Source organism: Gekko japonicus, unplaced genomic scaffold (assembly GCF_001447785.1).
Source record: "Gekko japonicus isolate JY-2015 unplaced genomic scaffold, Gekko_japonicus_V1.1 scaffold85, whole genome shotgun sequence".
Taxonomy (NCBI): Eukaryota; Metazoa; Chordata; class Lepidosauria; order Squamata; family Gekkonidae; genus Gekko; species Gekko japonicus.
In genome coordinates this window covers 456,877-474,128 of record NW_015167531.1, presented here as the reverse complement: position 1 = coordinate 474,128, position 17,252 = coordinate 456,877, and the positions used below count along the sequence as shown (strand labels likewise).

The following is a 17,252-nucleotide window of genomic DNA, read 5'->3' as shown; positions in this document are numbered from 1 at the left end:
CCAGAGGAACTGATCTCTGCTACCTAAAGAACAGTTGTAATTTTGAGTGATCTCCAACCCTCACCTGGAGATTGGCAATGATGGTTCCCCAGAAGGGAATGGTTGGTTTGGAGGGTGGAGTCTATGGCTTTGTACCTGTCCGAGTTCCCACGCCTCCTGAAAACTCACCCTCTCCAGGCTCCATCCCTCACATCTCCAGGAATTTCCCACCTGGAATTGGCAACTCTATCTCCTTCCCAGCCAATCATCAACCTACCTTTATTTCCCCCTCACTCTTCAGCTTTCCACTCCCCCCACACCTGCAGCCTCTCCCGTCACATTGGCTGTCATACGGGGGCCACCTCAGCAGCATATAAGGATACAGAGCCCACCATTTTCTCCAGGGGAACTGATCTCTGCCATCTGGAAAGCAGTTGTAATTCTGAGTGATCTCCAGCCCTCACCTGGAGATTGGACACATTTTACCTCAGAACAGCAAACTGTTTAGAAGAGGAACAGCAAACTGTTTAGAATGTTGGAGGCGAGACTCAAGCAATGCAGCCAGTGGATAGGGACAGATTCTGAGTGACACACCAGGGCACCAACCAATTCCGGAGCGTGTGGAATGTTCTAGAGAAGTGCCACCACCATTCGGCTTTTATATATAAGGGAGAACTCTGGATGCATTGAGACAGTTTCACATATCTGTTTGCACTGCCAATTTTATGTAGATATACTTTTTAGATATTTAAACCCTATTTTAGCCAACATGATGGACCTTCCTGATGCTTTAGAAGTGCACTGTCCTCTGAATGAGTCCGCTACTGAAATATCAGTGAAGGTAGCCATGTTTTTACAATCAGCTATAAAGCTACGTCAGGAAAAACTATCAAAATGAGCCACACTTTGTAACAAATTGTTTTATGTAACATTATGCAATATTATGTAGTTTGCAAAATACTTGGTTTTATATGTATGGTTTTTCATGGTTTCATATGTATATTTTTTATAGTAATCCTCTTTGAAGGTATTGTTTTATGCCAATAAAAGCTAACTGACTGACTGACTTGGGGATGAAAATATCCCCAAAGGCCAGTTACATTTTACCTCTCTCTCCCTTTTCCAGACTGGAGTATCTTGCTTGGGGAGTGTTCATTGCAGACAATCAGCAAGCAGCTGAAGGAGGTGTGTCGAATGTGTGGAATCTCATCTGCAGACTCTCCCTCCATTCTCAGTGCCTGTTTGGTTGCCATGGAGCCCCAAGGGTCATTTGTGGTGATGCCAGGTAATTCTTTGCCACTCTCTGATGTTGTGCTTAGTGGACTTAGCCACACAGACATCTCCCTTTCAATATTTTTTATTTAGATTTATTTTCAATATAACACTGATGTTTTTTCTCCTCAAAATATCTTTCTGCCACATGTCTAAGTACCATACCTTTACATTCTGTATTGTGAAAATATATATTATGGGAAATATATAGTATGGGAACTGGACGAAGAATGGCTTTTCTGTTCTGAAACCCTAATGAGAACTTGAAATGTATTGATCACCATGTCTGTCAGAATAAGGAAAGGTCAGTTATACAAATCGGGTGGGTGGAGGAAGGCTAAAGTTTTAAAAGCAGTGAAAGAACTGGCTAACCTGCCAGCCAATTTACTAGACAGTGTTTTCATAAGAGTCTTATTCTTCTCCTTAAAACTTTTCTTGGCCTTGGGACCAAAATAATAGTCTCTCCCAGTATGAATCTCTGCGCCAGCTTCAGTCTGTCTTGCAATTTCTTTTGGTTGTTCCCCTGCCCAATGCCATCACGTCAGCTGTAGCCCAGGCAGGGGCATTTTTGGTGGTGGTGCCATCACCTGTAGATCAGGCTTCTAGAGGATGTTTCAACAGTGCCTACTCTGGCAGGCTGAGAAAAAGTGCAAAGCAGTACTATTTAAGAAGGCCTTTGATGGAGACTGACATTTGCTTACCTTATGGTTATGTTACAGGTTTGACTGTGGACTCTTTGGTTACTGTTTTGTTTTTAATTGATCTTGCACTGTGCCTGCATAGATGGACTCAGTGTTTGTAAGTCACTTGGAACCTTCTTGAATGGGGAAAAGGGCCAAATATAAATATATAAATATATATTATATAGATTAATATATATTGACATATAAACAGTGGGTGTTTTACCACTTGCAAAAGCTTGCATAGGTTGGGACTCCATGACTTACACTCTGTGTGAATGGGATTTGTATGAGCAGTCTATCAACCGTACAAACAAGCAGTGAGCCTTGAGGAAGGAAAGGTGTGCCATTGTGATAATCACTTCTATAAGCAGTCACATCCAAATTGAATATAGAAATAAAGATTGAGGAATGACAACAAACCTCAAGTGTTGAAGGACAGATAGATGGGGGACATCTCTTAAAATGCTGATTTAGAAGTTTGTAGGCCAAAAATATTTTATTTGGGGGAAAACCCCTATCTTAATGGCAGACTTAGAAATATTTTGGTTTTCTTGTACCAGTGGGAAGGGATTAAACTCTTCTAGATGCTGTTGCAGTCATTCCGCTTGTGGGCACCCTAGAGACAGCTGGTTGGACTTGAATGGGCCTTGGTCTGATCCAGCATGACTGCTCTTATATTCTTACCACGCTGGCCACCTAGAAATGTAATAGGCATTAGCTTTTCTCTGTGACGGGAGCTGATTGTCTTAAGTGCACATCCCTGCATCTTTACACAGCTGGAGCCTCTACCTTCTTCAGGACCATGCATACAAGTAGTCTTAACACTTCGTGTGTTCTGGGCCCGCCTGAGTAGATTGGAGGGTGTGGGTGGGTTCAGAGCTGTAAAAAGACAAATTAAAATGATAGTGCTAAGTGCTTCAGAGAATTGCTTGAGGCTCCCAGTGTCTGTCTGTGGGAGAGCAAAAGCTGCAGCTCTTCGTCTGGGCTACAGAGGATTTTGGTAAGGCTGCCGTTGGCTATTAACCACTTCCAGGCATCACCTGTTGAGTGAGGAGAGGCAGATGGCCATGTTCCACCTGCACACATTTAAGGTGTGTATATTTGTGGCTGTATAGTTACATAGTCACTGGGGATATGTTGAATTCACATTCATGACTGGTGTTCTTATGTTCATACCTGTATGTGCAATCACTCACTTGCAATCGTACCTGAGTCCTGACAGCTGTCTTGTACTATCGTTCAAAGATGCCGTCACCATGGGGTCCGTGTTTGGCCGTAGCACTGCCCTGAATTTGCAGTCGTCTCAGCTGAACACACCTCAGGATGCCTCTTGTACACACATCTTGGTATTTCCAACATCCGCAACCATCCAGGTCGCTCCAGCAAACTATCCGAACGAGGATGGATTTAGTCCTAATAATGGTAAGTCTGAAGGAAGTGGGACTGATTGCCATTTGGAATGTGTCACAAGGCTTCTGCCCTAACACTCCCTTGAAAGCCCTGCTGTTCCTTGAACAGGTTGTTCAGCCTCAAAGCTCTTGTGGCATTCATTTAGGAAACTCAAACTGACCATTATCTACAGGCTTCATGTTCCAAGCTGCAACTTTTTCAAGCCCACTAAGGCAGAGACTCTGAAAGTATAATTTTCTGCTCTTACTAAAAAACAAAAACAACTTTCAAGCGAATATTTTTGTGGGTTTATCATTGGCTTTATTTTCCACAGCTGGTATCATCCTATTCAAGTAGCATGGCTTAACTGAATGAGGGGGGGTGGGCTTGTATGGAGTGTAGACTCCTGTGGCTGGGAAGGGAGTGCTATGAAACGATTCTGCAGATGTGCAACACTTCCCTCCCTAAGTGGGGACATGTATGTTTTCAAACGTAACTCCTGGTTGGAAGTTATAATTAGTAACAGTCGGGTCAGTGTCCTGCCCTTCCTCCAACAATCTCAGTGTGGTAAAATTTGTGAGTCAGTGTGTTTCATGCTCCCACCAGTCCTGTAGGTTAGAGCAGGCTGAGAAATAGCAACTACCCCAAGGCTAGTTAGCAAGCCTTGCAGCTCAGTGGAGACGGGAATCCTGGTTTTCTCCTATTTAGATGTGTTGTTCACTACACCTCACCAGCTCACATTCCATTCAGGTTATAATACTGGAGACTCAAAATGGCTTATAACATTTTCCCCTGGCAGCAACCCTGTGAGGTAGGCTAGGCTGGGAATTTGTGGCTCTGCCATGGTTGCATGGCCAGCTTCCATGGCAGAACAGGCATTTGAATCTGGGCCTCCCATGTCCTAGTCAGACATGCTAACCACTGTACCATGCTGGCTCTCAGTCATAGAACTAGTAATGATCCAGAAGAGGAGGGCTACCCATGGGGTGGTGAACAGCTTCAGTAAGGAGCAAGAAAAAAGGTTAAAGTTCTTTGCTGCCAGAGGGATGATACTGTGAGGGAAGGGCCGTGGCTCAGTGTAAGAGCATCCACTTTGCATCCAGAAGGTCTGCGGTTCAATCCCCAGCATCTCCAGCCAAAAAGATCCAGTAGTAGGTTTCACAAAAGACCTTCTCCTGAGACTGTGGGCTGCCATTGCCAGTCAGTGGAGACCATATTGACATTAATCTGATTCAGTATAAGGCAGGTTTGTATTATATGGACAGTGTCAAGGTTATAATTAACTTTGTAAATAAACTAGTTAATTCTACAAAATTGTTCTCCAGTGTCTTTCCAAACTAATTTAAGGGAGTGGTTACAAGGACAATTCTTTAATTACGAAGCAAGTTGCTGTGTAAATCCCCCCCCCCTAATTTTAAATTAAAGAGCGTGCTTTGATCTGATGCTGGAACTTTGTGGGTCTCACAGGGAAAGCCTAATCTTAATACATATGTGCCACTATCCTTTCATGGCCCCAGAATCCTGCCTGAACACAATGTTTACAAATATTTAACCTGTATTAACCTGGCCTTCAGGGTTTCACATGCTAATTGAAGCCTTGTCCAAAGGCTAGCGTTTTCCAAAAGGGTGTTAGATTTAATTTTCTCAACCCTATTCTGTGTTTAATAATTAAAAAGGCTTTGAAGCTATTAGCTCTCTCATTTGTGTCTTGGAGGCTAAGCAGAGCATGCTACAGTTTCTGCTTTGTGTGCAAGCTCGGAGGAGGATAGTGTAATAAACAGGATTAAATCGTTTTTTGCTGCCATTTGCTGCTCTCTTTGGCATAGGAAGATGCATGATAGACTCCTATGATGGAATTGACCCACTTCCAAAATGAATGGAGTAGCCAAATGGCCCAGTCTGCTGCAAAGCAACATCAAGCCATTTTTGGCTGCCATTTTTTGTTTCTACTAGAATTCAGCTGAATTTCTTGCAGCATGTAAATTTCCTACCACCTAAATTCTCTCTTTGTAAGGCAGATATCAAATATTCAGGCCTTCTTGATGAAAACTAATTCTGCAGAGGTGGTTTGCAGTTTAGTAGTCTTACTTTGAGCCGCAAAGGTTAGTCTTTGCTCTGTCTTGTACATTTTCTTTTTGCTCCCAAATAATGCCTTTTTGTACAGGTTTCAGCATATAAAAGGACTGTGCCTCTATCGCATCAAAACTGACACACTGTGTAAAGTTATTTTATTCCCTATGTTCAAATTACTAACTTTCCATCATCTGAAGCAGTCAAGTAATGATAACTTCTGTCTCAAATGACTGAGCAATAAGAATGTGTGTTTCATATACAGTTTTCTTGCTTTAACAGAGACCCATTCCAAATAAATATTCTCTTTTGAGACCTGTAAAGTGTTACAATGTTTCTGCATCAATAAACCGATGAACATTCATAGCTATTTCACACAAAGTTCTTTCAAAAGACAGAAAAAGATTACAAGCGCACTTAATAGGCTGAGCAAATGATCGGTTTAAACTGAGAAGCGGGCAGAAATCCAATAAGCCAAAGTCTATTTGGAATTCAGGATCTTCATTGGTGGTTCTCATCCTGCAGAAGTGGCAGATTGTTTATTTAAGGGGCAGGTGAGGATTTTGCCTCCTTTCAGGGACAACCTCAGTTGGTACCCTTCACTTTTTATGACTCTACGAGTGTCTGACACAAGGAAAGTAGGTGATTTCTGAAGCACCTAAGAAGCAGCCTGTTGAACTTGGATGATTCGCCTCCCACTTCTGTGTGAGCCAAATGTTGAAAAAGCTTGTTAAGACGCCCAGTTTCCTTAGTTCCAAGACAGTATGATGCACAGTTGTCATTGCATTCTATCAGAGATGATAAAATAATCAATAATAACCCCAGGGAACTTGACCAGAACCTTTGTGCTGCCATTACAGCTTTACAAGTTATACTCTGCCAATAATCCTCCGGTATATATAATTCTATTTTGGTCATGGACTCCCCTGAACATTCCAACACACTCCAAAATCAGTTCGCTCTCTGATCTGTCATTCAGAGGATTTCCCTATCTACTGGCTGCTTTGTCTGAGTCCTGCCTCCAACATTCTAAACAGTTTGCTGTTGATGTTCTGAAGTAAAATAAATTTCCCCTTAATGTCTGTTGGGGGAAACCATGGTTGCAAATCTCCAGGTGAGGGCTAAAGATCACTCAGAATTACAACTGCTTTCCAGATGGCAGAGATCAGTTCCCCTGGAGAAAATGGTGGACTTTGTATCCTGCTGAGATGACCCCTGTATGACAGCCAATGTGACAGCAGTCAGGGCTTCAGCTATTAAAACTGATGTCCAGATGACCCAGATCAGTTCTCTTGGAAACAATGGCTGCTTTGGGCAGTAGATTCTATGGCATTATACCCTGCTGAGGTCCCTCCCCACCCAAAATCCTGCCCTCCCCAGGCTCTACCCCTCAAATCTACAGGTATTTCCCAACCCAAGTTGGCAACCGTGTAATCAGCTATGGAACTACTTTCCAGACCCTTGGAACCCAAAAAACATGGCACAGGAGGAGGTGCTTTTCTACCTTAGCTGCCACTGCATAACACCCCCTCCCCCTCAAAAATATGTCAGAGGTGGAGAGAACCATATCTGTTACCATGAGGCTGTCCTCCCATTCTACTCACTTGGGGCAGCAAAATGACTTGAGACAGCCCTGCCTTATAGCTAAGCAGAAGGAAAGAAACATGGCTTGCTTCCCTCCATTTTCCGCTTCCCTCTACTGCCCCACCAGCCACAGTCATCTGGAGCTTCCTTCTAGATCTCGTTGTATTTCTTCCCATAACGGGCATTATTCCTAGTGCAGAATAAAGCTAATTTGCTCCAAAGCTCATCTTACCCTGCCTACCTTAAGGACCGCTTAGCCCCATATGAACCTACCCATCTTTAGGTGTCCTGCCTTCAGGTGCCCCCATTGTCTGAGGCTAGACGGGTAGCAACCTGAGAAAGCGTCTTCCCGGTTGTAGCACAAAAATAATGGAATTCCTTGCCCAGGAGCAGTTTGTATATCCTCCTCTCTCATTGTCTTCCACTAGGAGGTGAACACTTTTCTGCTTCCCTAGGCATTCCCTTAGTGACCCTTATTCTTGTTTGTTTTCAGTGGTTGTTTTTACATACAGTACTGTTTTGACAGTTGATGTTAAGTTTTTGATCAGTTTGACACCCTGAGAGTGGGATACAGATGTTTTAAATTTTAAAAAATCCATAGTTGCAATTGGATTGTGGTGGATGTTTGGATTCTAATATATTTTAAATGAACTCCTTAAGGTTGTCTGAAGCTTCCTTCAGCTATGCCTAATAGCGCTCACTCTGTATAGAAATACATAGAAGCATGCAATGGCAACCACCTTGTTTACCTCTTGTCTTGAAAACACTAAGGGGTCCTCATAAATTGGCTCTGACGATGGCATTTCCCACCACCACATGTCCAAACCCATTGCCCGATATCCCCAATTTATCTCACCAGATTTCAATGGTATTCTTCTAAAAGTATCATGAACGTAGTTCCGGGCTGGATTCTACAGTGTTGGTAACCATTCCTTTGATATAGCCTCCTTATAGGAGAAATTTTGCTACCTCTGTGTATATGAAACAACGTCTCTTAAATTGTGAGCCGCTGATGTCAGTTACTTGCAGAGTATAATGACCTAAGGAAAAGAGGTCAGAGCAACAGCATCACTTAGGATAAAAGGTTGCACACCAGTTTTCACCTAATAGCCCTTGTTAGGCTGCATGTCCAGTCATGGCTATTATACCAGTGAGTGGAAATGCCTTTCTTTCTGAAAGCACATTATTGGCAGGTGTCAAGTGGAATGCAAGGAGTTCCATATACCATACGGCAAAGATACCTATCTCTTCTTCTGCCTTTATTTCTTTCAGATGACATGTTTGACCTTCCTTTCCCGGATGATATGGACAATGACATTGGAATTTTAATTACTGGGAACCTCCATTCATCTCCAAACTCCTCCCCTGTCCCTTCCCCTGGCTCTCCTTCTGGGATTGGAGTAGGACCATCTTTCCAACATAGTCGGGTAAGTGTCTTTGACTTGGAGCCAAAGTCATGCAGTGGCTGATGCACTAAACTTTTTAATGGTTCAGCTTTCTGTGTTAGCGTTGCTTTCAAGCTTTTTCTTTTGTCTGTCTCCCTGCGGGTTCAGTCTCAAGGAGCTGATTGTAGAGAAGAAGTCTGTGTTGCTTCAGGTAATATCGTGTGTATTAATGAATTCCTGGAATCCAGCAGCAATCATGGTAGCTTAACACTAAGGTAGTTCCTCCACAGTGCACTGAGGTACCCTTGGTATCAGGAGACCATATTTAAGGACTTTGTTCTGGAAACGGGGCTGATTTAAGTCTCCACAGAAGAGTTTCCGTAAGAGAAGAGGGTTTTTCTGCTAATCATAAAACCACACATCGGAACACAAGCTCTCCAGGTGCTGGAATTTTATGCAAATTTTGTTTTCTTAGCCCTGGGTGCCTGCAGCTCAGTAGTTAATTTTACTTTAAAGTGGCTTTTAAGAGGCTTGTTCCAACATCAAAGCTTATTTAAAATGCAAATTAATTTTGTTAATTTCAGAAAGAAAATGCTTTTCTTTTAAAAACCTTAAACTTAGCATAATGTTGAGGCGTTTAGTGGAGTTCACCACTTGCAGTCTCTGTGGTGTGAAACGCTTCATGGGGGTTATTATAGATGTCCATGATCCTATGTTTTGGAAATTCAACAAACCTGCAGGCAGTGCACTTTTAACACAATGGCATCAGCAGGACTTAGAGTGTTTTTCGTGAGAGGACATGTTGCTTCATCTTCTCTTCAAATAAATGGAGGATAATGGGGGTAATAAAGTCAGTAGAAAGGTTCTGATGTTGCTCTCCTGAGTGATTTCACATCTGCGAGTTTCACAATGGCAGTAAGAGAAACATCTGTTTCCTTCTCCCACTTGGAACTTTATATAACTTTAAACATTTTGAAGGTTATCGATGTGTTTCAGTGATTGGTATTGAAGTGGTCAATCTGTTCACTTTGTCCAGGTTATTTTATTGCCACAGCTACTTCTTAGAGGTGGCTAGTATGTAGATTTATTTTGGTTGGCAGATAGGAACCTCCCACAGTCCTGGCAGTAGCTGTAGGTGATGTGGAATGTTGGAAAGGAGAAGTTGTTTGTATAGAGGTTCTTTCCTCTCCCCCTGTGGACATTAACTATATCCAGTTTTTGACATTCACACTATACTTTTTAAAATTATTATTATTTTTAAACATATATTTTATTAGTTTTTCCCCCTTTTTTAACTTTCACAACACATATAATTCAACTTCTTACAATTTCCTCCCCTTCCTCCCTCCTCCCTCCCTATCTTCGTGTTGTCCTTAGTCTTTTGACCCCAGCCATGGGCACGAAGTCTGAATCTTCCACTGAATGTCTTTTCTTCCTTCCTTTTATATCCAGTCAGAATAGGTCTTCCATCTATTCCGAACTTCTGCAGGTTTCCCTTCCCATGTTGTCTCCTTGCGTAGAGTTGCCATGATGTCTGACTGTATAAAATCAAACAAATAGTTGTGCCAGATTTCAACTGTCCATCTACTTTTATCTTTCCAACCCAAAGCTATAACTGCTTTACCTGCCGATATCATAGCCTTAACTAAGGTTTGATCCTTCTTATCCAATATCGGGCTTCCCTTTGTGCTTATCAACATTAAGTTGAAGTCTATGTTTAATGTTATTTTACTTACTTTCCTTATAGCTTTAATAATTTCTGCACAGAATGCCCTTGCTTCTCTGCATTCCCACCACATATGTGCAAACCAGGCTTTACATTGTCTACAATGCCAGCAGAGGGAGCTTAATCCTGGAATCATGTTAGCTAATTGGGCTGGTGTCTTGTACCATTTTGTGATAAATTTGTATTCAAGTTCTTTAAATTTAATTACCTTAATTTCGTCTATTCCTTTCATGATTTTTTCTGCCATCCTCTCTGTTATCTGACCTTCTCTACGCCACACTTTTTGTAGATATTCTATTATTTTATCTTTATTTAATATCATCTTTTTATAAATTTTCCCTACTACACCTTGTTTCTTCTTAGTCATTTCTTTATATATTTCTTCCATTGGATTGTCTATCCATATTTCTTCTTTCTTCTGAGAAAGAGGGGGGGAAATGAAAAAGAAAATGAAAAAGGACATTCACACTATACTAAACACATTGCACACATACTCCTGTTAACAAATGCCTCCTGCAATAGAAGTTTCGTTAGTCTGTTTCTTGACATCTAGGAATGCTTGCAGTTTTTTTGTTGTACACCCAAGTGACCAAGAAACAGGTTTGTTAGTGGCTTCTACCAAGTTGTAGCAATTTTTGAAGATCATTCTAAATATTTTGTGGCAATTCTGCATTGCTTCAGTTTCTGCTACAATGAGGTTTGTGATCAGGGAGCTTGGAAACCTGATGAGGCCTCTTCTAGGTTTGAAGCAGCTCTGTTTAACCATTAACACAGCTCTGGTAATTGAGGTGTAATTTTTGTTTTTACAAAACCTGCCGTGTGTGTGATCAGCCGCCCCCAAGGGAGGGCACCTCTTCATCCATGGCCCTCGTAATTGATTGCTGAAGTTTGCAAATGTGAATGATTCCATAGCCTGCTGTTGGATTTTCCTTCTGGCATGTTTTGATGCACTTTAAGATGTTATCCCAGGAGGAATGGGCTACTTCGAGTTCCTGCAATAGAGCCACCTTGGCAAATCTTACCAGGAATGAACATACAGGTGGAGACAGTCCTTTTGGGCATCTTGGGCCCAGGCTATTGAAGGCTTTAAAGGTCAAAAACCCATCCTTTGCACTGAATCTGGAAACATAGTGGAAACCACTGTAGATGGTTCAAAATTGGTGCCAGTGTAATAGTTAGGATCAGGGAGAACCAGGTCTGAGACCTATCTCTGCCATGGAAGTTTGCTGGGTGACTTGGGGCCAATCACTGTCTCGCACTCTCTGTCTCACCTGCCTCTTGAAGCTTGTGAGGATAAGGTGGAGGAGGGGAGAAGCATGTGATGAGCCAGCTCGGGTCCCAATTGTAGAAAAGGTATAAATTTTAAGAAGTTAATTTCAGCAAGCCCACAGTTAACATTTTGGTTACTGCATTGGAAAGCAGCTGTAGCTCTAGGTCATCTTCAGGTTTGGTGGGGTTATTATGTGTTTCATTTCTAATAAGAAATTCCTTAAGTTACTGGAGCTGCTGTATACATTTTTTTTTTTGAGGGGTGTCTGTGACTAGGAAGGTGGCGTTGGTGTTTTGTTTGGTTGCCCCATAGCACAGTGATAGCTATTATAAACATTTATCATCATTGACTGTTGTAGGAGATAAGAAGTTGACTGGACCATATCATAAGCAGTTTCTGTTCTCATCTGTTTCACTCCCATGGAAGACTGCTTCTTGTTGTTTCCTTTGTAAAAGATTGCATAAAGCTAGCACATGTAGATATCCACACCTCTTTTGAGTATTAAATGGGGGGGGGGGGTCAAGAAATATCGGGGGATGGTGAGATGCCATTTCCATTGAGACTGGTTGTTCCCAGCTCACTGCATCAGCCCATGTCAAAATTGTTCAATCTATACAGAAATCCTCAAGTATTAACTAGCAACAAGAGACCATTGTAACACTAATGTTTCTTGTCCTATTATGCACTTTTCTAGCGCTACCCTGTTTCCCCGAAAATAAGACCTACCCCCAAAATAAGCCCTAGCAGGATTTCTATGCATTTGTGGTATAAGCCCTAGTGTGTCTTCTTGAGAAAAAATAAATATAAGACAGTGTCTTATTTTCGGGGAAACACGGTAGTGTATGGCCTCTTGAGTTAGCTTAGAATGCTGTAAAAACAGGAAAGGGTTATATTTGCAAGGCCAAGATTGGCAGTGCAATATGGTGACTTCTATCATCAGCCTCTGCCCAAATCCTCCAGAGGGATGCTCCCAACCAATGTTCCCTTTGAGGTGTGGAGTATTGTGAGCCAAAATTTTACTTTGTGAGCCAAAAATGGTGCTAGCTTTAAAATTGTGAGCGGGACTACATTTTTAAAATATTTTTTATTTCAGTTTACAAGCATACAAAATATAGAATCATAAAATATAAACTATTACCATTTGTATTACAAGCCATATATTTATATGGAACTGACTTATATTTGTATTACTTACATAATTATTTTAAACTATATTTTAGGAATGATTTAAACATTATAACTGTAACCAGAATCAAGTCAAATTTCATTACAGAAAACGTTTTAATCAAACTTCCCTCTTCTTCCTTTCTCTGTTTTCCAGAAATTGAAAACACTGTCAATATTAATATTCCCATCTGACATATGCAGTTTAATTCTCATTAATTTCTCCAGGTGATTGGTATCTAGCTGATTTCTAATCTTAGTTTTGATGGCATTTATCAAGCTAAAACCTCTCTGGCAATCAGCACTTGAGACTTGAAAAGTTCCACAAACATCTAGAAGATTTGGTTCACTGAATTGTTCTTGTGGGTTTTTTTTTACTGATTTAACAACTGATATTATCCTTGAGACAATTCAGTGTTTACTCACTGCTGAGATACAATGCCTGCTCCCCTTTAAAAGAAAAACACACACAATAAAAAGGCCTTAAGATAGCAAACAAGAATATAATTTTAAAAATTAAACATTTCAAAATGACATTTGCAATGTTTTGTTTTATGTGAAACTTATTCCAATCATGAATTAAATGAGTGATTAAAAGGATGGGTTTTTTTTTTAAGCCCAGAACAGTCTAAATGAAAGTGTTCTATTTGACTGAGAAATTAGTTTTAAGCTACCATTTAACTCAAGGTACTTAAGAAATCATTCAATTCAATTCATTCAATTGGAGTCACCACTCAAAATCAATTTCTGTTCCCAAGTTAGATTTTACCAAAAAGCTTAAGGCGAAAAATGTAACAGCTGAGCAACAGAACTATAATTGTTTAGTGACACCAAATTAAAGCAATGGACATGTTGTAGTTTGCAAATTCTCTCCCTGAAGTCATGGAAGAATTTACATGTTTGCTTATACATGCTAATATCCTAGCTATTTAGTTAGAGACCCAATGACAGACCCTGCATGTATTTGTTGCCAGAGCAAGGTGATAAAATGCATAATTAGTCAAGGTCGGGATTCTCCAATTGGGTAATCAGTAGATCAGAAGATGTCCAAGGGGTGGAGTCTTAGAAAGCTTATGGCCCTTTGTTCTAACTCTCGCCTAGGGCAAGCACGTGGGGTTTAGACTTTAGAGAGTCAAGATGTAGGTTAGAAGAGTCAGACAGGATGTTAATCCTTTGCTTTGTGTCTAGTATTTCCCAGTTTACCCTCCCTCATTAGTAAAGTTTCTTGTATAAAAGCTAATGCAAGTATTCTGCTTGTTTATGTGTTCTGTTTATTAACTCTGCTTTTACACTGAAATCCCTAACAGGCAGCAATAGTTGTCTACAGTGTTGTTGTTTTTTAATATACAACCCGGGAAAATAAGTCACTGTACACTACAACTTGGAGATTGTTAAAGTGACAAATCCAGAGGAAGTACAGGGCAAGACATGCTTTTCCACTTACAACTTCAAAGCAGGAGTGCCAAAGAAATTAAAGCTTTGTTGTCTGAAGTCAATTTACTTTTTAGGATTTAAGAAACACTAGAATATAATTAAGTATTACATACAGTTCTGTCCATGTATCTCTTTCTGAACATAAACTTTAAAAACCGTAAAGAACATAAGCCACTTTCCCACCAAACACCTACCATCCTTTGGCTTCTGAAACAGAAACTGCTGAACCAGAAACCTGCAGACAAGAGAAACCACTTCTGAAATCGTGTTTTAGATAAGAATATCTGTGATCTACAGGCAACAGAAGCAGAAAATGGCCCGGCTTCTATATGCTCCTGCTATAGTGTGTCAAAATGGATTCACAAGAAATGAAAAATATACTAAAAGCAAGTGCAATGTCCTGGCTAAGGAGCAAAACAAAACAAATTCTACAAAAGTAGGGACAAGCAGATTTAATAGCAACCCCAGGCAAGTTCTTTAGCAAGCTGACTAGGCAATGCATGCACCTATCCTTGCAAAGATAAAATTATGTCTCCAGACACTTAGAAATAAGATATGCGTTTGGGAAAATCAGACTGAAGTCAACTGCTTGCTAAGTTTACAAATATATATATATACCCAATGCTATAGCTTCTTTCAGCAAAGGCTTTTTTGTTTGTTTGTTTTTAAAACCAGTAGGTTCCTTTCCTGGAACAGACACCAAGTTCTCCCAGCAATCACATTCCCACAAGGACTGTCAGATTCTTTCCAGATTTGGGGGAGATTGAGCTCACATGCACATAAAGCCACCCCCAAACTTCCAGGCTGCTTCTCAATTTTCAGCAAACTAGGCGTCTGGAGCCATAATTTTATCTTTGCAAGGATAGGTGCATGCATTGCCCAGTCAACTCTACAAGAGAAGGAAGAGACTGTCTGTGAGGGCAGGGAAAGGGGAAAGGGGGCTTGCCAGACACGAGACCTCCTCAGCGTGTTTTTTTGCCCAGGCTTCCCCAAGGAGGAGACACTCAGACCATTTCCCTGCACCCACCCCCAATAGCTTAGACTTCCTTGGGAGAAGACCCAGAGCAGAGATCCAGGAGACTTACTTCACAGGAAGCAGGCACAAGCAGTCTCACATACACACTCACACACAGCCCTCACGTTTTAAAAATCCCACTCGCCCTGGTTACTTACACACACACATAATACACACACACACGTACTGTTTGTTGGGAATTCACCTATTCTGCACGTCCAGCACCTTCAGCTCCAAGATACTCTTCCGGGGCATAGTTTTGGTTCTCTGCAACCCACACCCCAGAAGGAAAAGGTAAAAAATGTGCAAATCTCAGCATGGGAGGGGGAGCAACAAACCCCCTTCGGCCAGGCTTTTACTGCAGCCAAAGCTCCTAGCACAGGCATGGAAACTTAAGAGCAGAGAGACTGCACTGCTGGGAAAGAATAGCCCGATCCATGGCTCTCTTGGCATCTGCTTTCTCTTCCTCTCCCCCCCCACCCGTTCTGCACCCCCTTCCCTCTTTCCATTCTGCAGATGCAGAACTCCTCCCAACCCATCCCTGCCAAAGCAGCCCCTCCTATTCAGGCAGAGGCAGTTTGGTTAGGTGCTCAGATCTGGTCCCACTCCCTGGGTTCTTAAAAGGCCATGACCGCCACTTGGCTCACCTACCCCTCTTGGTCTTTCACTTTCTGCGGCTGCCACAGACAGAGTCTGAAAGCATTTTTCTTTAAAGTAAAGGTTTTAAAATCTGAGGGAGGATCTGCTCTACTTGGGCTTATCCAGGCAGATACACATTACAGCCAATGGGATCAACTATTGGAAAAGAAAATGAAACGCCTAGGAATAACAAATGATATGATTAAAAATACAGACACTAAAGACATTAGAAAACAAATTAAAAAATCTGTAAGGAAATTGGATGTTACAAGTATGTCTGTTAGGGCGCGCAGGGTACGTTTGACATTTGGGAATTGCCCTCCCAATGCAACTGCCGAAATATTTTCATCAATTGACAGTCCCAAAACTAAGAAGAGCTTTTACTTTGGCAAGACTGAATATTCTTCCCTCAGCAGTTTTGGAGGGCAGATATAATAAAGTATCATACTCTAACAGAACATGCAGATGCTCATTTCATACAGTTGAAACCATTGAACATGATTATGGAGTGCCTTATATTCGATGAGTTGAGGGCTAATTTAGTCACCCCTTTACTTAAAGATATGGAACTGCTAAATGTGTGAGCCCAGGTGTCATGGCTACTATCGGATACCAATGATCATGTCACCCTCTCAGGGGCAAAATTCATAGGCGCAATAATCAAATATAAGATAAATAATACTGAGTAAGGTCTTTTAAATATTTTCTTTGGTTCTAATTTCTGCTTAAGGTGATAGCCGTATGAGCAGTACTAGATAGACAGAGACAGTCTTCTCCCTGCCCTTGCTCGCTCACTCCCCCCCCACACACACACACGTTTACCTCTCCAGCGTGAGAAGATGCTTGGGAGAAATACCAAAAGTGGTTTCAGGCAGTATGGTTTCCTATTATTAGTTATTTAGAAAATAGTGAAACAGTTCCAAAAAACCCGCTATACAAGAAGCTGTTGTTCTTTTAACTGTTTGGTACTTAGTCTATACAAATGTTTGACTTTACTGTGATACTGTGGGAGTTATGTAAGAAAAGCTGTTGAATTGAGCTGGTAATTGCTCTTTGTGTTTAATTTTGCTGTGTTTACATTGTTAAAAATTAATAAAAACAATTATTATTTTTTTAAAAGACAGGGCCTGGCCCTTCCTGCCTGGCTTTTGCCACTGAGAGGGAAGCCAGCCACCACCCAGTCCCCTCCCCTCCCCGTTGCATTGCACATGCTCCTAGATGACTTGCTTTTGATGCCTGACTTGCCTTTCCTTCTCTTGTTTCTCCAGAGCCAAGGAGAACGTCTCCTTTCCCGGGAAGCCCCCGAAGAGCTGAAGCAGCAGCCTCTTGCACTGGGGTACTTTGTCTCTACTGCCAAAGCTGAGAACCTTCCTCAGTGGTTCTGGTCATCCTGTCCGCAGGCCCAGAACCAGTGCCCCCTCTTTCTGAAGGTTTGTTGAACATCTTACACTTGGTTGGAGAATAGAAAGCCCTGTTTTATTGAAATCTGTCACCTGAATGCAGCCTTCCTTGATCAGCCGTATAGTCAGTTTCCACTGCTAGTGCCACAGGCACCCCTCCTTAGTAGTTTCTGCGACACTATAGAGGAAAGCGCAGAATTCAGTGGTACAGCACATGCTTTGTATGCAGAAGACCCCTGTTT

At 41.5% G+C, this 17,252-nt stretch overlaps 1 protein-coding gene across 1 annotated transcript in view; it reads left to right on the top strand.

The window, feature by feature from the left end:
- Positions 1-17,252, top strand: part of MED13L (mediator complex subunit 13-like) — a 238,311-nt gene that overhangs the window by 217,963 nt on the left and 3,096 nt on the right. The window contains exons 26-29 of the mRNA XM_015413416.1: positions 1,106-1,264; positions 3,180-3,356; positions 8,250-8,404; positions 16,879-17,040. Coding sequence (XP_015268902.1) covers positions 1,106-1,264; positions 3,180-3,356; positions 8,250-8,404; positions 16,879-17,040 — 653 coding nt within the window. The remainder of the gene's footprint in view (positions 1-1,105; positions 1,265-3,179; positions 3,357-8,249; positions 8,405-16,878; positions 17,041-17,252) is intronic.